The sequence below is a fragment of the Cryptomeria japonica genome, chromosome 7 (genome assembly GCF_030272615.1).
Source record: "Cryptomeria japonica chromosome 7, Sugi_1.0, whole genome shotgun sequence".
NCBI lineage: Eukaryota > Viridiplantae > Streptophyta > Pinopsida > Cupressales > Cupressaceae > Cryptomeria > Cryptomeria japonica.
Genome location: NC_081411.1, coordinates 93091566 through 93116575, shown reverse-complemented (window position 1 = coordinate 93116575; position 25010 = coordinate 93091566). Strand labels below are relative to the sequence as shown.

Genomic DNA, 25010 nt, shown 5'->3' with positions numbered 1-25010 from the left:
AAATTGATTAAATAAATAATAAATATTTACTTAATTAATGGCTAAATTAAGTGTGGTTAGATATGGACAGTTTTAGGTGTTTACACTTCCTAATTTGAATGATTATCTGAAGTTGTTTTTCCTTGTAAATACCTTTAAAAAGCTCAATTTATGCCCAAGAACTTGTTCAATAAACATTGTTAGTTTCTCTAATGAATTTGCATTTTCCTTTATGGTCCAAGGTATTTGAAAATTTTGTCATGGAGATGCCAATAGCCAAGTGGAAATTTGAATTAGAGATGAACTGAATTTAGGTTATGGTAGAATATTTTTAGCAAAACCTTTTCATTCTGCAAAACATGAGTACGCATGTACACCATTATTCATTGCTTCTCCAAATGCTCTCTCTTGTTGATTGGTCTTCCTTTTGAGATTGACCCTCAGTTGACCCTCAACTGAACCTTAGCTGAACCTCAATGGAAATACATTTTCAATAAATAAATAAATAAAAGCATTAGTTGACTGTTTATCTTATTGTTGCCCATTGGTCAAATGTATTCAGATCCTCACTCACTCCTTGTTATTTGAGAGTAATTGATTCTAGTACGTATAATGCAATTTTTACAATGTGTAAGTAAGTTAAGTGCCTTATAAACAATTTTTATTGCTAGAAGGTATTATGCCATATGCCCAAACACAAGGGTATATGTCTATTCTTCAAAAGCTTATCATACTTGGTATTTAATGTTCTAGAATCTAGTTCTTTTTCTTCTAAAGTGGTTGCTGTCCCCATATCAAGTATGCATGGGTTTGGCTTGGTTACCCCTAGACCATGATCATGTCATTTTGGTATGCCATGGGTATGTTTGGGTGGTAGCCTTAGGGTACTTAGAATGGCAAAGCTGCGCCCTTTTGTGCACCTAGACTTGACCTGGGCATTCTTGGGCAACTTACGCCCATCAAGTGCCTAGATTTGTTTTGATGGTAAATTAGATTTAACTTGTTTTGATGGTAAATTAGATTTAACTGCTTATACAGTAAACCTAAAACATCATGTATAAACTAAATATGGATAAAGTGTCATGAAACATCTATATGGGACATAAGGAAGTCAACTCCAATTAAGGAATAGCAAAGTAGGACATGACCCTTGAGTGTACCAACTTGGATGCATTTGTTGCACAATTTAGCAGTCACTTTAGATGATGATGAGGCTTCTACATAGGACATAGCTAGTGGGAGTGGCATTGTGGTTGCTAATGAAGAACAAGATGAAGATTATTGATCATATTTACTATCGTGTTGATTTGACATATACTATATAACATTGAATTATCAATTATCTTTATTGCTATCAATTGTGTTTTATATTCTGTATTTTTTTGCAAGTTATATATATGGCCATAGCTAGCCTTATGGAACCCAAGAAAATAAACTGCTGTACTGACAAACGTGAACCCCAAATTGGCAACTGTAATGTCCCCTACCTGATCTATTTAAATATACTAAAATTGATAGATTTTCTTCAATAAGTTATTAACAAGTGCTTGTCTATTTTCCTCATTAGCTGATTAATTTCATTATTCATAGTTCTTAATATAGATATCAAACCTTGCTACTACTTCAGTTTTAAGGGAGAAGGGTTTACATATGTTACCAAAGTGCTTAGAGACCAACTATAATAGGTTCCCTCAAAGTTTACAGATCCAAGCCCTTACCTATCTTGGGTCTATACCCTCAAGGCTTATGGGTCGTTGATCCTCACCCTATCTTGGGACTTAACCTATTGCTTGGATTTAGACTGCCCCTCTTTGGAACATCTCAATCCCATCTTCTTAAATTCGGAAAGTAATAACATGATTTAGACTATAAGTATATATATTTCTTATGTATTATAAATATATATATGAAATTAAGTATGACTGTCATACATATTGCAGTCCATATTAGCATTACTATTAATTCTGCATAAGAACATTATTGGGCTTCATATATTAAGCATACTTATTAAGCACATCCCCATGCATACCACCAAGAACACAAATGTTACTGCCTGTAACTTGATAACAATTCTGATCTAATATGATCAATGGTGATCTTACTAGATGCTTTTGATTCCTTTCCCTTATATCTCTTAATGTGAGGGAGAGGTCACACCTCTTCATCTTGTATACCCTTTGGCAAGAGATACACCCTTTCACCATTAGCACCCTTTGAAAGAGTGCAACTCTTCATTATTTCTGCCCTTTGAAAGGGATACAACCTCTCATAATCAGATCTGCACTTATCATTTAAATCAGATCTGCACTTCTCATTTCCAAATTATTCCCCCTCTCAAATGAGGTTCTCTTCTCCCTTTTATATCTCATTGTTGAGGGAGTCGCAACCTTTCCTTTCGTTTCTTTTGACTTTTCATAAACTTAATTAATTTTTAATTAATCATATTTAATTATATTTACTTATTTTATTTTATATTTTAATTTAATTTTAAATATTTTAATTTTATTATTATTTATTATTGAATTTTATTTCAAAGTGGGGACATTACAGTCCGCCCTTCCCGAATTTGCTTGTCCTCAAGCAAATGTTTATTTTAATTTCCTCAACTAAGTCATCTACCAACATGAGTTAAACAACACAAAGCATATACATGGGAAACACGAAGCATACACGTGGAAGGCACAGAGCATACACATGGAAAACACGAAGCATACATATATGCAAACACAGAGTATATGTAATGTCCCCACTTTAGCAGTTGACCAAGCATATGTGCGTTAGCCTAGCTCTACATGGTCTCGAGGGCTAACGAAGGGTTTAAAGGGATCCTGGAGTGTTTTGGCTTAGTCATTTCCAGTTTAGGCCAAAACGGAGTTGATTTACTTAGTTTCAAGCATATTTACTATTTTTAGTAAGTCAACAGGACACAATGGAGGCTAGTTTTGGTGATTGGATTCGATACTCCTTGGTGAGAGCTTTCCGACGAGTTATCAGTCATGCTATTCGGAGTCCGATTGCTAGTATATTTTAATGCCTGAAGTGTTATTAAAGTAACATTTAATTTAATTGTAAAATATTAAAGTGTTACTTTAATATTTATTTTATGGGGTTGTGTGCAAATCAAAGGGGCATCCAAGGGAGACATAAGTGAATATTTTAATATGTTTTATATTGCACATATTTTATCCCACATTGCTTAAGTGAGTTGGGTCGACCCTTGGAGAAAGAATAAAAGGAAGCTTTTGTGGCTTCATTCAGCATGTTGAATTTGAGAAGAAATTGATGTGTGAGTTGCAGATCCTTTCTTGGCATTAGAGGACGTCTATCCTCTCGTGTGACATTCTAGACGTCATTCCCTTGGGGTTTGGCCTTTGGAATCCATTGCTTTCAGCTTCATTAACAGGCAGATTGGGTGCATTCTGGGTGCATTTCCAGCTACAGGCAGCAACACTATTTGGGTGTATTTCCAACTACGGGCCGCAACACTATTCACGCGGGCACTATTCATGTCATTGTAGCAGCAAGATTGGAAAACATTTGATTGAGCATTATTGCTGGAGTATTTAGTGAGTTGAAAAATTCTGCTATGTATTTGACTAATTCCAAAAATAATATCATATCAGCAGTAGTTCAATTTCCAGTTGCATATTATTGTAGTTTCATTCTTGTTCATATTCTGTGATTTCAATTCCATGTAAAACAAACCAACATTTCATTTTTGGAGTCATAAGGGAATTTAAAACATTAAACGGAGAAATAAGGAGTTGGATGCAAACTGTTTGATAAAATTCCTAGCAGCAGTTGGTATGGCTTTTGGGCATTCCGGGGTGTCCATTACAGTATACATGTGAATACACACATTGTGAAATTTCTTTCTTGTTATGAGTAGAAACACAAATCAACACCAGCTTGATGCAAAAACATAAACACTCAATCTAGTTTGTGATCTCAGGTAGAGTATTTAAGAATTTCAAATGGAGTAAATATAAATTGTCTGATTAGCCATATCGACAAAGAGGATAGATAGCACAATGTTTGGATACTTGCCTCAAGTATTAATTAAATGGACTATGTTTAACCCCCTATTCGCCATTAATGAAAGAGAAAAGATTTAGACACAACGAGACGCCCGTAGCGCTTATCAGGCCCAAGAGGGGTACACTCCCCCTTGGCCCAACTGATGGCAGACTTTCAGTCATCCACATCGGGTTGCCTACCTGACAGAGGCCTAGTTTCTGCTGACCTTATTGCTCTATTTCTCTCCCACACTAGTGGTGAATGTGAAGTATACATCTATTATTAGTCAATTTGTTTAAGGCTATACTGTTATCAATGAGATAATTCCATACTCATTCCCTAGTGAGACCAAGGAGAAGTAGGTGCAATAGGATGCTCGTAGTGCTTATCAGGCCCAAGAGCGGTACACTCCCCCTTGCCCCAACTTGTGGCAGATGTTCGGTCATCCATAGTGGGTTGCCTACCTGACAGAGGCCTAGTTCCTGCTATCCCATGGCGCTATTCCCTTGTATCTTACTGGGTTTGGGTATGCAATTTATCCATTCATCATTACTTAATAATTAATCCATGGTTTCTTTATGGGACTAATCCTTGTGATCTTAAAATCACATTAATAATGCAATTCAATACTGACTTGTAATTTCAATAAATATTTGTGTATGCATTAGCCTTCTTCGTATTCACTTCCTCAGTAAGATCAAAAGGATTTAGACGCAATGAGACGCCCGTAGCGGTTATCAGGCCCAAGAGTGGTTTACTCCCCCTTGGCCTCACTAATGGCAGACCTACAGTCGCCATAGTGGGTGATGTACTTGACAGAGGCCTAACATCTGCTGACCTCATTGCTCTACCCCATTTCCTCACTAATGGTCCATATGGAATTTATGATTAATTTATTCTCAATTTAAATGCCAGCTTATTTGTTATTTGTTATTTTTTTGTCATTATTATTATATATATATATTAAGTATTTTAAATGCCACATGAATATGCCTAGTTATCCACTATTCTAATTTGAATTACTCTAAAGTCATACCAATTCAATATCTATTTGGCTGATAATAATATATTTTAAATTCATTTTACGAGATGGAACCCTCGTCGTTTATTCGTCATGGTATTTGCCTCTGTTTATTGACTAGAATAATTCGTTGATTGAATCTTACCCTACAGGATGGCAAGATCATGGCTCCGATACCATTTGGTATGTCGCCTACCTGATCTATTTAAATATACTAAAATTGATAGATTTTCTTCAATAAGTTATTAACAAGTGCTTGTCTATTTTCCTCATTAGCTGATTAATTTCATTATTCATAGTTCTTAATATAGATATCAAACCTTGCTACTACTTTAGTTTTAAGGGAGAAGGGTTTACATATGTTACCAAAGTGCTTAGAGACCAACTACAATAGGTTCCCTCAAAGTTTACAGATCCAAGCCCTTACCTAGCTTGAGTCTATACCCTCAAGGCTTATGGGTCGCTGATCCTCACCCTATCTTGGGACTTAACCTATTGCTTGGATTTAGATTGCCCCTCTTTGGAACATCTCAATCCCATCTTCTTAAATACGGAAAGTAATAACATGATTTAGACTATAAGTATATATATATTTCTTATGTATTATGAATATATATATGAAATTAAGTATGACTGTCATACATATTGCGGTCCATATTAGCATTACTATTAATTCTGCATAAGAACATTATTGGGCTTCATATATTAAGCATACTTATTAAGCACATCCCCATGCATACCACCAAGAACACAAATGTTACTGCTTGTAACTTGATAACAATTCTGATCTAATTTGATCAATGGTGATCTTACTAGATGCTTTTGATTCCTTTCCCTTATATCTCTCAATGTGAGGGAGAGGTCACACCTCTTCATCATGTATACCCTTTGGCAAGAGATACACCCTTTTACCATTAGCACCCTTTGAAAGAGTGCAACTCTTCATTATTTCTGCCCTTTGAAAGGGATACAACCTCTCATAATCAGATCTGCACTTATCATTTAAATCAGATCTGTACTTCTCATTTCCAAATTATTCCCCCTCTCAAATGAGGTTCTCTTCTCCCTTTTATATCTCATTGTTGAGGGAGTCACAACCTTTCCTTTCATTTCTTTTGACTTTTCATTAACTTAATTAATTTTTAATTAATCATATTTAATTATATTTAATTATTTTATTTTATATTTTAATTTATCTTTAAATATTTTAATTTTATTATTATCATTTATTATTGAATTTTATTTCAAAGTGGGGACATTACAGCAGCTTAGTTCTAGTTCCTTGAAAATCTTTTATCCTCCCACATTACTCAGTTACCACCTGAGTGAGATGAAGATGTTAAATTTCTGGTGGTTGAAATCATGATAGCAATAAGTGGTGCAATTTTTGAAATGGGAACTTAAATCTATCATCATTTAGAACATTGCATGCTCCCTATTTTCAATTGTATAATGGATCATATTCAATGTTTTGACAATCGGTAGTCATACAATTGAGTTAAAATTTAAGGTTTTCCAACTTTTACTTCTACAACCATATTAATAAATTTGTTCAAGCTATCCTAAGTTCATGTTTTTCCTATACCATATACAAAGAACAAGCGAAGATGATCATCAAACCTTTGAATGATCCTTCTTTATAGTTCCCATTCTAAATATAGATCTCTTAAAAATTCCTTTATTTATTTGTTTTTTTATTTGCAAATGGTTTCTATGAAAATTTTGGATATTAGAGTTCCCTTTGTTTGTTTAAAGTTTCTATGGGTTAACCTTCATCCTACTTTTCATTGTTGACCATATTGGTTCTTGCACTTTTCTCTTTTCTCATGTAATTGTGCTAATTTATTTTGTAAACTTACATTTGAAGATTTATTTCTTGCAAATTTATCTTCTTAGATTCTGTCAAAAGGTGACACATTTAATGACAACTTTTTGTGTTTTCAGGCATCTTCTTAAAGTATCAATTATCTCAGCACTTACATACAACTTGAGGTGGGTGGAGAACATGGAGGCTAGATTCCACAGATACTGCATTTTCCTAGCTACATGAACTGCTATTCTAGTTTGGAGCAGAATTCACTATTTTATGATCTTCCACTTCTCTTTGCTTCAATTTTCTAATTGTGTTTTTAGTATTTACAACTTTTACTCTCAGAAACATGTCATCCATATACAATCATCTCTCTTCCCAGACACTCACAAAGGTAGGTGTGTATGAAGTATGAACAAATTTTATTCTGGTGTAAGAGATACGAGGCTGCCTTTTCATACTTTAAGAAACATAGCTGTGTGAAATTTTTTTTAAACAATTCTTATGACAGTCTTCTGAATGTCCCTGGTAAAGAAAATAGCTCTTGAACTTGAAAGGTTCACCTTGAGGGAAATGGCCTTTCTATACATTGAAATTAACCACCCTTTTATAGAAGAGGATTGTAGAAAATTAGAATAGGAATATGTAATTAAACTAAGAAAACGTTTGGCAAAGCATACGTAGGTAACTCTATTAGCCTGTAATTCATGAGTTGTTATCCTATTGTGATGTATTCACACATCGCCCCATTGCAAATGGGGACCCCTGCTTTTTGCTTTCTAGGGTTTGTTTTCTAAGTCTTTTAGGGTTTTGTCTGTTAGCCTTTAGCTTTCGAGTGTCACCAAGGGGATCCCCTGGATAGCAGGTTCTGCTTGAGTTAGGTCAAGTTGGTGAGTGATGAAGTTTGGAATGTCTTGATCCTGAAATTTGGCTAAGTTTGGAATGTCCTGATCCTGAAATTTGACTAAGTCTGGAAAACTGAAGAATCCTCCAAAAACTAGATTTTGCAATATAACTCCTGGAGGTCTGAAACCACTCTCAAACATTCTGAAAGTATATATGGAATATAATTTTAAGTATAAGAACTTATACTTAAATGTTATATTCCATAAAATGATCTTGACGGAGAGTTCAAAAAGTCAAATTTCGCTCCTGACCCTTCTAAAGGGTCCAAAGCGAATTTCGCTCCTGACCCTTCCAGAGGGTCCAGAGCGAAATTCTCCATATGACATTCTAGTTTGACCCAAACTTAGAACCAACTCGTTCCCAGGCATCTTTGAGGGCAAAGCACTGATTTGGATGGAAAAATGTGAAAATGAAGTCAGGATTTTGGCCAAGATTAGGAATTTCGCTCCTGACCCTTCCAAAGGGTCCAGAGCGAAAATCCTTATACACCTCAATTTATCACTTATCAAGACCAAGTTCCTAGTTTCCAAGGCATGTGTGGAGGTGTTTTTGAATATTCTTGCCTTGAGAGGGAGTTGGATGATTTCAAAGATCAAGATTTTGCTTAAAAAGTGATTTTCGCTCCTGACCCTTCCAGAGGGTCCAGAGCGAAAATCAACCTAGGATTCATTTGTTGCCTTATTTGACCAAATTTTGATTTGCAAGGCATTTTGAGGAGAAAAGTGGACATGTTTGGACTTTGGAGTTGTTTGAAAACCTTGAAAAATGATGGATTCTAGCCTGGAAGAGGAATTTCGCTCCTGACCCTTCCAGAGGGTCCAGATTCATCATAAACTTCATTTGCCACCTTGTTTGGGCTTGAAACCTTGTTCCTAACTTGGAAAATGATCTAATTTTGCCTTGTGAAGTGGTTTGAAACTTGAACACTGAGCAATTTGGCCTAGAATGAAGATTTCGCTCCTGACCCTTCCAAAGGGTCCAGAGCGAAAATCTTATTTGAGCTTATTTTTACTAATTTTGGCTAAATTGTGATGTTCAGGGTCTCTTGGAGTGAAGATTGGACATCATTTAAAGATTTGGAAGCATGCGAAATGAAGATTTTTGGACAAAATGGTAAATTTCGCTCCTGACCCTTCCAAGGGGTCCAAAGCGAAATTCCCAATAGCTCTCATGTTGCAATGAAAAAGGTCAAAGCATAGGCATGAATGGAACAAGGACAACTCCCTTTTGCCTCCTGAGAAAATTTCAACTTAAAAGAATGAAGGATTTTGCCTAAAACCTAATTTTCGCTCCTGACCCTTCCAAAGGGTCCAGGGTGAAAATCTTTATGAGAGACATTTCTTGCTCAGTTTGGTCAAATTGGAATATTAAAGGCATGATGAAAGGTGGAAAGAGCATGATGAAGCCCCTAGGCTTGTTTGGAGATGAAAGAATGAAGGAGTTTTGTCCAGGAAAGACAATTTCGCTCCTGACCCTTCCAGAGGGTCCAGAGCGAAATTCCTTCTAAACACATTTTTTGGCCTTTCTTGGACATGAAATCCTATTCTTAACACAGTGCAAGATGAAAGCTTACTTAACAAAGAAGTTTCAAGGTGAAAAGTGAGAGATTTTGGTCAAGATTGCAAAATTCGCTCCTGACCCTCCTAGGAGGTCCAGAGCGAAATTCTCAAAAATACCTTTTTCTTGCAAGATCAAAACGATTTTTGTGGTTGGAGTGGATGCGAGGAAGTATGTTTTGTCCTTTGAAGATAATTTGGATAGTCAAGAAGAAGCAACCAAGCCTAGAATGGGAAAATCGCTCCTAACCCTTCCAGAGGGTCCAGGGCGAAAATCAAAAACTTATCTTTTCTTCCAAAGTTTGAGTGAAGCTGAGCCTAGGCATGGGTTTAGAACAATGTTTGGATTTCCTTGAAGTGAAGAGAGATTGTTGAAAGTGAAAGTTTTGAAGCCAAGAAGGAAATTCGCTCCTGACCCTTCCAAAGGGTCCAGAGCGAAATTTCCAAGTCCTCCCCTTTTCTTGCAAATTCAAGACAAAATCTTGCAATTCATGACTTAGGTGGGAGAAGGACATGATGTTTTACGCCTTAGAAGTGATTTGAAGCTAACGGAATGAAGGAATGTGCCTAAAAACTCAAAGTTCGCTCCTGACCCTCCCAAAGGGTCCAGGGTGAAAATTCCTCAATCACCTGTTTTCCTTGCAGAATCAAGTCAAGCTTAGACATGGGTGTGAGAGGAATAGTGTCTTCTTTCCTTGAGAGGTGAAATCAACTTGAAATGATGATGGAATAAGCCTGAATTGAGAAATTCGCTCCTGACCCTTCCAAAGGGTCCAGAGCGAAAATCTCTATTGGAGTCATTTCTTGCCTTGTTTGGTCAAATTGAGGTGTTTAAGACATGATGAAAGGAAGAAAGAGCATATTGAAACCCTTGGGCATGTTTAGAAGTGAAAATGAAAAATTTTGAGCCCAATTATCAATTTCACTCCTGACCCTTCCAGAGGGTCCAGAGCGAAATTCCCCTAAGTGCACTATTTCCTTCAAAATTTTGATGAGCCAACTCAGTGATGCAAGGAAATGGACCCTGGAGATTGCCTTGGAAGAGTTCAACGATCAAATTAAGGTGAATTTTGGCCTAGGATGAAAAAATCGCTCCTAACCCTTCCAGAGGGTCCAGGGCGAAATTTACATTTTCGCCTAATTGCTCATGAGAAATGATAAAAAATTGAAATGCAAGACCTTGATTAGGCCAAAACAAACATAAGCTTGCCTTCCGGGGGATTTTGGAGTAAAGGGAATGAGGTGTTCAAGTCTTAAATTGAAAAATCGCTCCTGACCCTTCCAGAGGGTCCAGGGCGAAATCATGAAGAAGCTTCACTAAGCCTCAATCCAACCTTGATATTCCCCAAATTTTCACCAAATTTGCTAAAATTAAAACATTTGGGAGGATTGAATTAAATTCGCATTAATTAAGGCATTTTTAATTTAATAAATTAATTTTTAGGCCTTGAACTAAAAAAAAAAAAATACCTTGGAGGCATTAAAATTAATTTTAAAAATTAAAAAATACAAAATGAGCGCTCAAAAATCATTATTATGCCTTTGTAGGCAAGTCGGCCACCTTTTCAAGGAATATTTATTTATTTTTACCCCTTATTTACCAAGTCGGCCTTGAAGGGAGTAGGGTGAGCGCTCTATATAAAGGGGGAGTGTTGCTTCAAATTTCAAATCATTTATTCATCCCTTTTTAGTGCGATTTTGAGGAGCAGATTGAGGAGCGAAATCCAGCAGATTGGAGGCGAATTTTTGCTAAGTGTTGGAGGCTAAAGAAGTTGAAGCTCTTTTGAAGGCTAATGGAGCCGTAATTCATCCAAAGGAGGACCATAATTCAACCCTTGTCCAGTAAAATCCGGTCTTCTTTCATCATTTTCCAAGGTTTTATAGGTAGGCTTTCAAAGGAGAAGGTATGAAGAATCATTTTGAAGATCTTATTCAAGATTTATTTTGATTTCATTGCCATTAATTTGAAAAATTGGAATTCTGGATTTATCATGTCATTTCCAATTTAATATCTTAAATCATTCTCTTGGAAGGTCCTAAATTCTATGCTTTAAGGTTTGATGCTCAAAGACTAACTTTAATCTTTTGTGTAGGCATCAAATGGCGACCCCGGAGTCGGAAGATCAACTACTTGGCGGACCCTCATCAAAGAAGATCAAGTCAAGACAAGGTAAATTGTGACCTAAAAAGAGAAAATCGCTCCTGACCCTTCCAAAGGGTCCAGGGCGAAATTCACATTATCACCTAATTTGCTCATGTGAAATGCTAAAATTTGAAATGCAAGACTTTGATTAGGTCAAAAAAAACATGAGCTTGCCTTCCGGAAGATTTTGGAGTCAAGAAAACAAGGTATTCAAGTCCTAATTTGAAAAATCGCTCCTGACCCTTCCAAAGGGTCTAGGGCGAAATCATCAAAAAGCCTATCATTCAACCTTGTTAGAGTGAGTCAAGGGTAAATTGCGAGATTGTGAAGACGAGGGCATGGGAATTTGCAAATCTAGGTTGTGAAAATTTTGACTCATGAAGTAAACAAGCCTGGATGTGAGGTTCAAACAAGCTTTGAAAGTAATTTAGACCTTCATCACTTTGGATATTTCAATGCCTAAGGAGGAAAGAAGCTTCATTAAGCCTTGATCAAACCTTAATATTCCTCATTTTTTCACTAAATTTGCCAAATTCAAGACATTTGGCGAGGCTAAAGCAAGTTCGCATGAATTAAGGCATTTGCAATTGAATTAATTAATTTCAAGCCTTAAAATAAATATAAAATTCACCTTGGAAGCCTTGTATTTAATTTTAAAATTAAAAAAAAATTAAGGTGAGCGCTCAAGCCTTTTATTTTGTCTTTATAGGCAAGTCGGCCTCCTTTTAAGTGAGATTTTATTGTATTTTATTGCTAATTGACCTAAGTTGGCCTCGTGAGCAATTAGGGTGAGCGCCCTATATAAGGCAGATGTATTGTGGACAAAATGCAAATCATTCATTCATTATTCAAATGCGAATTTGAGGAGCAGATTAGAGGTTCGAATTTCTTGCTAAGTTGGAGGCTAACTTTCAGAATTTGCTAAGGTTTGGAGGCTAGTGGAAGGTGAAGTTCTTTTGAAGGCTGATTGAGGCGTAATTCATCCAAAGGAAGACCAGAAATTCAGTCCTTATCCAGCGAATTTTGATCTCCTTTTCTTCATTTTCCAAGGTTGATAGTTAAGCTTTCAAAGAAGAGGTATGATGAATCAATTTTTGAAGTTCTTATTCAAGACTTATTTTGATTTCCATAGCAATCTTTTAAAATCTAAGTCTTGTAAAATCTGATTTCCATTCATAATTAATTTGAAAATTTATAATTCTTGGATTTATCTTGTCATTTTCAAATTAATATCTAAATTATTCCCTTGAAAGATCTTAGATCCTATACTTTAAGATATTATGCTCAAAGACTAATTTTAAGTATTTGTGTAGGCATCAAATGACGACCCCCAAAGCCGGAGGATCAACTACTTGGCAGACTCTCATCAAAAAAGATCAAGCCAGGACAAGGACGATCTCCTCTAGTCCAGACCTCCTCCAATCCAGTTTCATTAAGGACGACCTTCTCCATCTATCTTCCAGTCCAGCATTTGAAGGAAAGCATCACCAAATTGAGCATCAACCAAGTGTTAGACAAGGTGGCATCCTAGTCATCACTCCTCTAGTCGGGTTGGTCCACCTCAACATGTTCAGATTCAATGTACCTGACTCATTAAAGATGGCACAAACTTCGATGTACCTACCCCGGCTATCCATTGGTCAAATATTTCAGAGAAGACATGTGTCCAAATAATGCAATTATTTCATTGGTCAGAATTAAGTTTGTTGTAACAAACCCTAATTAGGGTTTCCTTGTAAAATCTTGGCCATTGATCTCGAATTGATCCAAGCCGTTCATTGTATTTGAGGATGCTATATATGCCCTCACTCATTTCATTTTTAGGAGTTAGAGAGTTTAGAGTGAAGGAAGTTAGAGAGTTGGAGAGAAATAAGTTATTGTTGTAGCAAAATTGAGTAGTGAAGAGAGAAATTTGAACAATTGTTGTCCATTTGGTTATGAGATCAATAAAATATTGAAGTTATGGTATTTTATTGCAATACTTGTGGCTATCTTCATTATTGTTTATCTTCTTGAATCACTTTCAATTGAAATAGCATTTAAATTTTAAGTGTGAAGGACGAATTGTTGTGTTTGATCTTTGATAAGATTCACATTCCAGACCACTAGCTTCTTACTAATTGTAAGAACGCCTTGTGTGGTCAACTGGAAACATTGAGATTGATTAAGAATTCAATCATCATTAGAAGTATTGATATGTATCTCCTTGATAGTATCTATATCCTTGATGATTTGAAAGTTATTGAATCCCCTTAGAAGATCGCATCAATTCTAGTAGAGTTGTAATCTCTTGGCGATATTGAAATTGGTAGAATCTTATCAAGTCTAGTCTTCATTGAGTCATTCTTAGGATTAGTTTAAGTATCTCTTCCTTGAAACCCTTATCTTTTGATATTTTTTGAAAAAAATCTGTCAGCATTAGGAAAATCCTGTTCCCTCATTTGAAAGGAAGTAGCACGGACAAACTTTCTCTGAAAGTACGTAAGGCCCCTTGAAGAAACAACAAACACAACGACCACTGGTGCTTATCCACAAGTAGAGATCCTACAAAGCAGAACCTTGAAGTCATCCCGATTGATCCTTTTGCGACATCTTCAGCATTCAGAGACTTTACTCAAGAGAGGATAAGGTACCTCTGGGTATTTTATTTTGTGTTTGGTTGTGTACAAAATACACATCAACAAGACCTAGAATGCGAGAAGATGGATGAACGACCAGGTGGAGTCCTACTAGACTGGGTTTCACCATTAGATTGAACAACCCGACACCAACTCAATGCGATCTTCTAAGGGATGCTTCAAATATGTTCAAATCATACACTATCAGACTCTGATCACCATTCGAGATAATGCATGAACAACGGATGTGTAATGTCTCAAGATTAAGCTCGTTCTATGCCAGTTGACCATGCAAGGCGCACTTACAGTCAGCAAGAGGTTGGTTGTTTGGACTAAGCGGATTCCATGTGAGTGCATTCAACAATTTTCTCCATTCAATCTAATAACATAAAAATTAAAATTGAGAAGTAGAGACCATGCAAATTATTGAATCAACATATCAATTTCACCATATCTTAAATGAAGTTTACATGTCTTCCAACAATGTCTTGGCAACAATCTTTGCCTTCTCTTTCTACTCTATTCTAAAAAAAAACTAATTGCCCTTGAACTACTACTACTGACTATTGACTATTCTCTAACTATTAACCTTTACAAATGAAGAGCTAGGGCTTTATATAGAGAGCCCTTTACAAATTGATGGCTCTGACTTAGAATCAATGGCTAGGATTACAAGATGGAAACCCTAATTAGGGTTTGTTATAACAAACTTCCTTAGCCAATGAGAAAATTACATTCCATGAATGTGGACCAATAGGAAGTAGGGGTAGGTACATCGAAGTTTGTGCCATCATTAGTGAGTTAGGTACATTGAATCTGGACATGCTGAGGTGGAGCTATCTAGCTGGAGGAATGATGACTAGGATGCCACCTTGTCTGACATTTGTGTCTTGGTTGATCCTCCTCTGTGTTTTGACGCGACGAATGATGTACCTCCTTGACTCCCATGTGTTTGATGAGGCCTCCTCACTGTCAAGTTTTCTTTCTCTGGTAGTATACCTTGCCTTGAAGTGTTGGTAAGGTCTTTCTTCTCTGTCATCATGTGGTTCCTTTGTGTGGCCAAGTGAAGGTTTTGGAGATAGCTTGCAACTCCTCGAACACTTGTAGCCTTCCAACACTTCAAAACACCTTGAGTCCTCCTTTATGCATTTGGAATGTCCTTGATGATGATGGGCTAGGAATAGGTCGTCCTTGTCTTGGCCTGATCTTCTTCCATCTACAAAACAAACCAAAAGATGATTAAGTACACATGATATATTTATCTTAACATGGCATTTCTTACCTTAAATCATCAACAAGAAGACATTAAAATGAAATTTGCTTTATAAGAATTTTGCTCTGGACCCTTTGGAAGGGTCAGGAGCGAAATTCAAGATTTGCTTGTTTTCTCTTACTTAGCTCCATTCTTCATCCCTTAAGTCATTAAGAACAAGTCTTTGGGCTTCAAAATTGTTTGGGAATGCACTAGCTTGTAGATTTTATGAAGAAATAGTGTCTTATGAAGAAATTCGCTCTAGACCCTTTGGAAGTGTCAGGAGCAAAATTCCTGTTTTAGGTTGAATTCCACCTTCTTCTTACATTGCTTTGCCATGATTCTCACCTTTGGATTCCTCTCATAAAGACAACACTCGCTTGATTCTCAGGAAAGCCTGAAAGGAGAAATTCGCTTTAGACCATGACCAAGGACATGACCTATTTAGAATTTCGCTCTGGACCCTTTGAAAGGGTCAGGAGCGAAATTCAAGTTTTAGCTCAAAACCTTCACTTTTGGTGGTCACCAACTATTCAAAGGCATGCCTAGGGGTATCTTCAAGCTCAACTCACCTTGGTCAACGTTTGTCTTAGCACAAAATTGGAAGAAAAAGGAGCTTTTGAGAATTTCGCTCTGGACCCTTTGGAAGGGTCAGGGGCGAAATTCAAGATTTAGGCTTGATTCTTCATCTCTCCAACTCTAATCTACCTCAAAAGGAAAGAATACATCACTCCACTTCCATCCATGTCATAAGAACCAAGGTTTTGACCTCATCTAAGGGGAAAATAGGTGTTTTCAAGAATTTCGCTCTGGACCCTTTGGAAGGGTCGGGAGCGAAATTCTTCCTTGGGCTCAAATCCTAACTTCATTTCCCACATTTCCTTATCCAAACAAGTGTTTTGCCTTCACTAATGCCTGGGAATGAGCTAGTTCCTTGTTTGGGTCAAGGTGGAGTGTCTTATAGAGGAATTCGCTCTTGACCCTTTGGAAGGGTCAGGTGCAGAATTCCTATTCTAGGCTCAATTTACGTTGAATTTGACTTGACTTTGCTTTAGACTCGCCCCTTGATGCATATCCTTCCATATCCTTGCAAATTCACTCAACCACTCTTTGACTTAGGTGAAATCTTGGGTCCTTGGTGAAATTTCGTTCTAGGCCCTTTGGAAGGGTCAGGAGCGAAATTTGAGAATTTGCCTTAGAGACCACTCAAACATCCAAACTTCCACCTCAATCACATTGCTCTCACCTCTAACAAACCACCTTGAGGAGTTCCTGGCTCAAAATTTTGGATTACAAAGCAATTTTAACCATTTTGCCCAAGTACCCTTGGAAGGACAGGACCTATCCTAGAATTTCGCTCTGGACCCTTTTAAAGGGTCAGGAGCGAAATTGGTGAATTGGGCTAGAATTTCTCATTTTTTCCTCAACTTTGCCCTTTGACTTGGTTGTTAGATCGTTCCTTCATCTTTTCAGGTCGATTCGCCTTCAAGGTGATATCATTTCAATGTTTTTGATGACAATTTAGGTCTTTTCCAAGGATTTCGCTCTGGACCCTTTGGAAGGGTCAGGAGCGAAATTTCTCCTCTAGGCTCAAATTTTGACCTTTTCATCAAATCTCCAAGTCCAAACTTGTCCAAGGTGTCCCCAAAGGATAAATAGGTTAGCTTCTCATCAATCAATGCCCAAGACTTCATCACTCATCAATTTGACCAATCTCAGACCCCCAAATATGATATTCACTCACAAAGCTTCACTGACCTCCTCAAACTCAAACGAGACACAATTAGCAATAAGAGCAAAATTTTACCTAAGGAAGAGCATCCACTGACTCACCCTAGCTCAAGCATTGCCTGCTATCTAAACGATCCCTCTAACAACTCTCAAAATGCAAAGGCTAATAGACAAGACTAGGCAAACAAGCAAACTAAACTACCCTAGAAAGCAAAAAGTAGGGGTCCCCGTTTGCAATGGGGCGATGTGTGAATACCTCACAACACAAATCTGTCTTGATCATGTATATATACTTCTTTATGATATTCTCTTCTCCAGATCTGTTCAAAAACTTCCTTCAGTTCTGCTAAAAAAATTCTTAAAAAATTTGTTCTAATCCTCTTCAAAACAAATGCCCAGCAACCTTCATATTTTTTTCTTTTCTGACTGCCTTAGATATGTTCTATTCAATCTGCCCTTTATCTGACATTCATTCATTTCTTTTCTTCTTCATACAACATATTTTTTTCTTAAGAAATGATCTTTATATTATATCTTATCTCTCTGAAGAGACAACTCTTTACAACCCAGCTGCCTTTTGATAACTTAATTTTAATCCAAATCACCACCTTCTCATAATCTTTGCTTCTTAAATGAATTGCTACCCTTTCATAAAACTAAATTTGCTCCGCTTTTAATAACATTACATTTATTCTGCTTGCTCACTCCCTTATCTCCAACTCATTCTCTTTTTGTACCACATTGCATGCCTTTATGAATGGAAGTGACTTTTTGTTTAGAATAATCATAGTATTGATTTCTGTGATGTTCATTAACAACCTTTATAATCATAGGCGCCCCTAATGATAATATCATCACTGCTTTTTGAATCATCAACTTTATTTTATGCTGTCATATCATTTCTTTCACTGACTTTGATCATTCTAATTTCTTATTTTCTAATGGCCTCATTTGTCTAATAAATAGGAGCTTTCATTTCAGACATAATCGCTGCTCTTAATACATCTCTTATTAAACATAATCACTGCTCTATTAATTTAGTTATTATAAAGATCGATGCCTTTTCTGCAGTCTATTTACTTATGAAGTTGGGTGTTCTCAAAACATGATTGATGTTATTATTATAAGCCTTTACTTCTACACATTTAATTGCTGCACTTTAATTTTTCAGATATCACTAACTTGGCCGCCACCTTTCTGGAATGTCGCATTGTTCTACCATTTATAACTTCCAAAGGATCAATAGTATTGCCTAATGATTTGAACATGTTATGGCCATTGTGATTTTCATTCCAAGTATTACCATACGAGCTACCCAGAAGTGTTGTCATATGAGTATTGATTAGTGGCCTTTGGTCATTGCAATTTCCAAACTTTCCTTTCATATTAAAGACAATCTTTGCAACAATCTCATCCATTCACTTTGACATCAATGTCAACTTTGCCTTCTCACCTTTGACATCAATGACAATATTTCCAACATTAACATGATCAATGAAAGTTGGGATCTCATAACCATACAAAACAATAATTGGCTTTATCCTAATGGACATGTGATAGGTGGTATTGTAACAATGCTGTACAAAATGGAGCCATTTGATCCATGCCTTTTGATGACCATTGATATATAGTTTCTCAAGTAGCTTTCCACCCATTTGTTGATAATCTCAGAATTGACTCTTCATTGACACTTATAACCTTCAAAAATGACTCTTCATTGACACATATCACTAGCCTTTCTCATCTGTTTGTATTATCTAATTGAGCCATCTAACTTTGCTGTAGCATTTTTGTACGTTCTTGTCTCTACGTAGAAGTCTACTGGGAATAATTACAAATCAAAGGAAATCCTACAATGTCTTTCACCCTCAATTATTCTCGTCATAGCTATTTAGTCCAATTTTGAATCATCATATGTTGTTTATATTACTTTTAAAACTTGGTTGTTTGCTTTCTGTGGATCATTTTTTTTGTAATTTTCAAGTACAATTGAAGCCTTTATTTCCTTTCTACTTTTTGAGGTATAAGCTCAGTTGTAGATATAATGAATGGGTGTGAAGAAGGGTTTATAAATGACTCATGCTGAAAACTATAATTGCAATATAATGGAGGATTATTAAGTAACATACGAAATAAAATACATCTTAAATGATAGGTTTTGTATTGCTTTGAGAAAGAGGCTGCATGCAACAGGGATATAGTAATTAGAAGTAGTGTAAAGCAATCTGGTACTTAAACCTGAATCGTTTAGTTGTAGGTGGTTACAAAGACAATAGGAAATTTAAATTTCCATTCAACAGAACCGTTGGGAGCCTTGGATTAAGGTAGAAATAGACTTAGTATCAATCCAAATATAATCAAAGATATTGATCAGAAAACTATGAAATGCACAGCTGATCATTTAAATTTATAGGTGCTCTTTTGTCTTGTTTTTTATTTGTTTGGAGAAAAGCGTTATGCTTATTATTTTGTGGTCTTCATTGGAATTTTAGGGCCAGTGATTTGGCTGCTCTGCAAGCTATATTGGTAGACCAACCTAATATTCCTACAGATGAAGGTACTTTGTGTTATGTTTTTTTAAACACGCATTGTTTGTTTACATGGTACACGGACATGCCAATTTAGGTAGGGTTTCCATGATCCAAATTGTCATTTGGGATATAAATTGAAATTATTCAAGATTCTTTGCAATTGTGTTTCTTGAAATGACAAATAAATATATCTGTTTTGGCTTTTTTTGCAGTACAATTTATTTGTAACATAATATTTGCAGAGGAAATATCTTAACATGATAATGAGTTGTTGACCAGACCATAAGGTTAGTAGATTGTTTGAGACAGGAGTTCTAGATATATCTATTTATTGAAATGTATATGGAATTTGTGTTGCAAGCATGCATTAAAAATTTACTGTTTGACGTTTTTGCTCTCTTGAAGTGCAGAAACATGGACTGGATTCAAAGAGTTGTTGAAAGATCAATACTAAAATGTAATGAAGGCATAATGGGTAAGGGGATATCTATTTATCCCTCTAGAATTCTTGACCCAATTGAGCATGGTTCTTTGCATCTTAAACAATCGAGTGCTATTTTGCATCTAAAATGTATTGATGAAATATTCCTTATGAACTATTTAACTAATTGAAGTGTAGCTACTTTGTGTTCACTGGCCTTGTTTCCTATCATAGTTTATGGCAACGCCAATTTATTTTTTTATTGGGAAAAAGTGCTCCATATAAAATTTCCAAGGAACAAAAAGTTACATTATTAATTAGTCACATCATCTGAGCATAGTGCTTAACAAGAGCATTCTCACCATATAAGGTAACAAAAGCAGCACTTGAGCTTGTGGCCCAATGGGAAAAGAGTTCCAATCTCTTCAAAACCATTCAAACTTAGCTTGTAAAATCAAAGCCAACTCTAGTTTGAAAACCTCAACATCCCCTACCAAGAGGGGACCGTATCCTCTTGAAAGATGGCTTTTGACCCCCAAAGAAAATTGATTGCTACCAACTGAGCTGCATGTCATAATCAATTACAGCCGTCTTAGACCATCCAAGAATCCCCTAAAAGAGGTCCTTTCCAAGAGAGGAGCAATAAAAGGAAACTGAATTCTTCTTGCAGCCATCCCCAAAAGCCTCTGGCTGTTGGAATTTTGTAGCAGATATTATCAATTGTTTCTTCTTTACCACATACCTAGCAAAATGCATCTGTAAATCCTGTCTTGCTCAACCTTACTTCGACAACTAAACCTTGGTGTATTACTAAGCATCCCATCACCTTATGTTTGTAAGGATGTTAACATTTTTGTCATCTTGGACCCCCCATTGTTTGTTCAATTGGAGGGCAATGGAATTGCATTTGTGAACTTGATTATATAAATCCTTTGATTACAAAATGGCAACATCAAAATTATATGGGATCTTGAACTTTTAATCTTGCATTTTATTTGAATATATTTGAAAGATGGTTAATGTCTAGTTACTAGTAGGATTGTCATCCATTAACTGTGGGGCAAGTAATATTGCTCTCTTGCAAGTGCCCAATTGTCATGTCTCTTTTTCCATAATTAATTAAGAGGATCTTGAAAGCCCGTTCCTTTATTCCCCATACGCTAGGGGAATAATTCAAGAACTGATATTGTAATATAAGTCGTCCAACTGAAATATATAAAAAAAAAAACAAATTGAACAATATAATGAAGTCAATACATCTAATTGAGGCACATTAAGTCTTTTATATCTACCAAGATCTAATTTTGGATTTTTGGGAGTTGGGCACCCAAGTGAGAAGAGAAACATATAGCTAGGGGAATAATTCAAGAACTAATATTGTATTATAAGTCATCCAACTGAAATATATATATAAAAAAAACCAAATTGAACATTATAATTGAGGCACATAAAGTCTTTTGTGTCTACCAAGATCTAATTTTGGATTTCTGGGAGTTGGGCACCCAAGTGAAAAGAGAAACATATAAAGGCATTTGAAACAAGCAAATGATCATTCATCTTCCATATTATCAAACCTTTTAAGTTTTAATTGCATTCTGGTACGGTAGTTCCAATTCATAATTACATTTGGACTTCAACATTCAACTTTAATCCAACATTTCAGCATTTTTAGTATTTATTTGTATTGTTTAGCATTTTGTATGTCCTTTCTTTCTACAGTTGGCCAGCTTCAATAAGTAATACATGATATCGTATTTGTGAAGTATTCTTTGTCTGCCATATTTACACTTCTTTCAAGTGGTTCTTTTAACGTTCATAAGGAATACCATTATTCCATGATAGTGACCATTTGCTATTATCGCGTCTAGCGATATACATGAATATTACTATCACAAATCGAGGGTGTTGTATGTTCCATTGCGACCTTAATTGGTAGTAATGATTTACATTGTTCAGTGTAATGTCCCCGATTTTAGCCTTTTGGGCTAAAAGGAGGTATAAGGAGAAATTAATTAAATTAATTTCTTATAAAGTCATTAAAATAAATTAATTATTAAAAAGTGACTTTATATTTAATTAATTTAATTAAAAAAAAGTGACTAAAGTATAAAATTAAAAATAATTAAAAAGTCACTAATAAATAATTAAGTGTACCTACCCTCTTCTAGAAGGAATCTTTTGAGGGGTTGTGAAAAGGATAAATAGAAGAGGGTGATGATTGATCAGTCAGATTGGAGTTTTGGTTATGAAGAAATGACTAATGTGTGGCATTGGTGAAATCTTTGATGATGCAAACCTTCAGCAGATTGAAGAAGGGCTGGACGAAATCCTAGTTCTTCATCCGGGAGTGGGAGATATTCAGTTTCTCACATTGTGCATAACAGGTTATGGTGATTGGGAAGGACGATCAGTCCTTTCACTTGAGCTTATTGAAGTTACATATCAGATTTGGGTGGTTGTGCTTCAGATTTGCAGGTTTAGAAATCATCTTATTGAAGACATATTCTTGGGCAAATATACATCTAGTCCCTAAGCAATACCTATTGGAGACTTGAAGAAGAATTTGGAAAAGTTTGGGGCAGATTGAAGAACTAATTAGCCTGCTGTTAACAGAGGTTGCAGACCACTGGTATCCATGTTTTCATTCATATCTTCTCATTAATGCCTCGATTTCACCATTTGATGAATGCAGATTGGATGCAAGGCAAGGGCGATTCGTTTAGGGGTACTAATTGGTGACAAAAGTGCATATATAATTTATTAAGGGAGGCCAAACCTTAGCAGATCCGCCACCCCCTAAACCCTTCGACTTCACCTTTGGTGATTGAGGATGGCTCTGGAAATCGTTAGAGGAGGCAAGCGTTGTCTTGAGGATGAAATCCGCTAAAAGTATAAGCAATTTGGGAAGCATTCTAATAAGTTGCAGCAACAAACTCTGAGACAACTTCATCAGCAGCAGATCGGCACCTGTTATGAGCCACTTTTACATTGATTTTGATCAAGACTTTCTCAGGTGTTCAGCACAATCCCCTAGTGGGAAGATCGGGCCTTTTGAGGAGGAGTTTGGTGTGTTATCAGCAATACATCTGTGTCTTCAGACTACATCAGGCATTCAGACTAACAGCTGTTTGACAGTTACATAAGAAGGACTATTTGGCACTCGGGGAGGCTTGTAGACCACCGTATTTCTTCCTGCTCCACTGCAGATTTATCAGGTTCATTTCATTGCATTCAGTTTGTTCTCGGACTTTAATGGCTGCCATTGTCCTCAGAAATTAGTGTCAAGTGTATGGTCTTCGGGTGAAAATTAATTAATGGACTTGTATGATCATTGCACATAAATTTAAGGAGGAATAAGAGTGTTCTTGATTACTTGTTTATCTGAGGTTCTATGTTAAATGTTTGACAAATTGACACTTGGCTGTAAGCGCATATGTACTCATTGTAAACTCATATATATGTGCGGTTAAGGGCTTAGAATGTCCTAGATGGTGAATTATGCCTGATAGTGTTGACTTTTCTAGTTTAGGAAGTCATTATTTAAGGTTATATCAGTCTGATTTTATAAGACCAGCAAGTTGGAGAACTGTCCGACAAGTGTTTGACAATATTCCTTGTGTCTCACAAGCATATTTTTGACCTATAAGACCAAGGGATATTACATTCAGTTCAAAATTGCTTTTATGGTCGACCTGCAGCTAGGAAGTTCATTTTATAATTTATATGATGATATAAATTATTGTGGGAGACATGCTGAACAATCTTGTGATTATTTATTACTTCAATACTTTCTCTACAATAAACTTTTCTTATAACCGCATTGGCTATTTTGTCGGGTCGGTTCATCAGTACTGTAATTGGATCTGGCAAACACTATAATTCTAGAATAATTTATATTGGCTGAGCAATACTGTACTAACAGTAAGCTGATCATGTTTGAAATTATCTGTATTGAGCTTGAAATTAATATTTATACCTAAGCAGCTTGCTACCCACAATTCATATTTTGGTAATGTTATGAACTTTCAGTTAGTCACCATTTGCTTTCACCCGATGTTAAAGGTGAATGCAAATCAGTAAATAGGCTAGACTACTTCAACTACTTAATTGGTCACACAAATTATGAAGCCAATATTTTTTGTGCACAAATAAATTATAATTGTGTTATTTTTTTAAAAGCAATAAATTATGCAGTATCAATAGGATAGGATAATCGATGAACAAGTGAACTCTGGATCATAACAACTAAATAAATGGAAATATCAATATATAAATTTTGAAATTTTGAAATTTTGAGACTCGAAAATTAAACAAATGAATATATAATTTGTTCTCCACGTGTATTATATTCTTAACACATTAACATGAACTTCAAAATATATTATATGCATATTTAGTTGTGTTGCTATTAACAACTTCCATGTTTGTGAGTGTAGAATCACAAAACATTTTATTATATCTATTCCTTGAAAATTATACTTGTTTAGCTCTTTTTGTTATATTAATGTGTAACTTTGCATATTCAAAGCTATACATAAATATGTTATGATTGTGAACTTGTCACTATAATATGTTCATGAATGTCGATATCAGATTGAGACATGCAAGATGAACAAGAACATGATCAAACTTGTTGGAGAAGTCAAGAAATGAAAGCATAAAATAGTCTCTCTCTAGTGAAATGAAATGAACACAATAAGATATCTATCATATACAAATGAGAGTGTGTAAATGTACAATAAGAGTCTTACATATATAAGCATGGCAGAGGAGGTGGGACTGAACAATTGATTATCCTTTTGAAGGTGCTACCCATGTATGCTCACATGACAAGTGTGTGAACATACGTAAGGTGTGCATGGACTAGGTGTCTCAAAATGTGATTATATGTTTCTCAACCACATGAAGTGAGACAAAAGGAAAAAATTTCCTAAGTAGAGACTTAAATAGTGTGAATAGGAATTCTTCTAATTAGGCTAAAAGCTAGCTAGCTAGATGATGTCACTATTGACATCAATAGTGACA

At 35.8% G+C, this 25010-nt stretch overlaps 1 protein-coding gene across 6 annotated transcripts in view; it reads left to right on the top strand.

Annotated features, from left to right (window-relative positions):
- LOC131059671 (uncharacterized protein At5g43822) overlaps positions 1-20245 on the top strand; it is a 172924-nt gene extending 152679 nt beyond the window's left edge. For 4 of the 6 annotated variants that reach the window (XM_057992695.2, XM_057992694.2, XM_059208010.1 and 1 more), the window contains 4 exons: positions 6962-7009; positions 19526-19590; positions 19777-19851; positions 19975-20245. In XM_057992695.2, the coding sequence (XP_057848678.1) occupies positions 6962-7009; positions 19526-19590; positions 19777-19820 (157 nt within the window). In that variant the 3' untranslated portion in view covers positions 19821-19851; positions 19975-20245. Of the gene's footprint in view, positions 1-6961; positions 7010-19525; positions 19591-19776; positions 19852-19969 lie in introns of all 6 variants that reach the window. The other 2 variants (XM_057992692.2, XM_057992693.2) reach the window with 2 other exon arrangements.
- The last annotated feature ends 4765 nt before the right edge of the window (positions 20246-25010 follow it).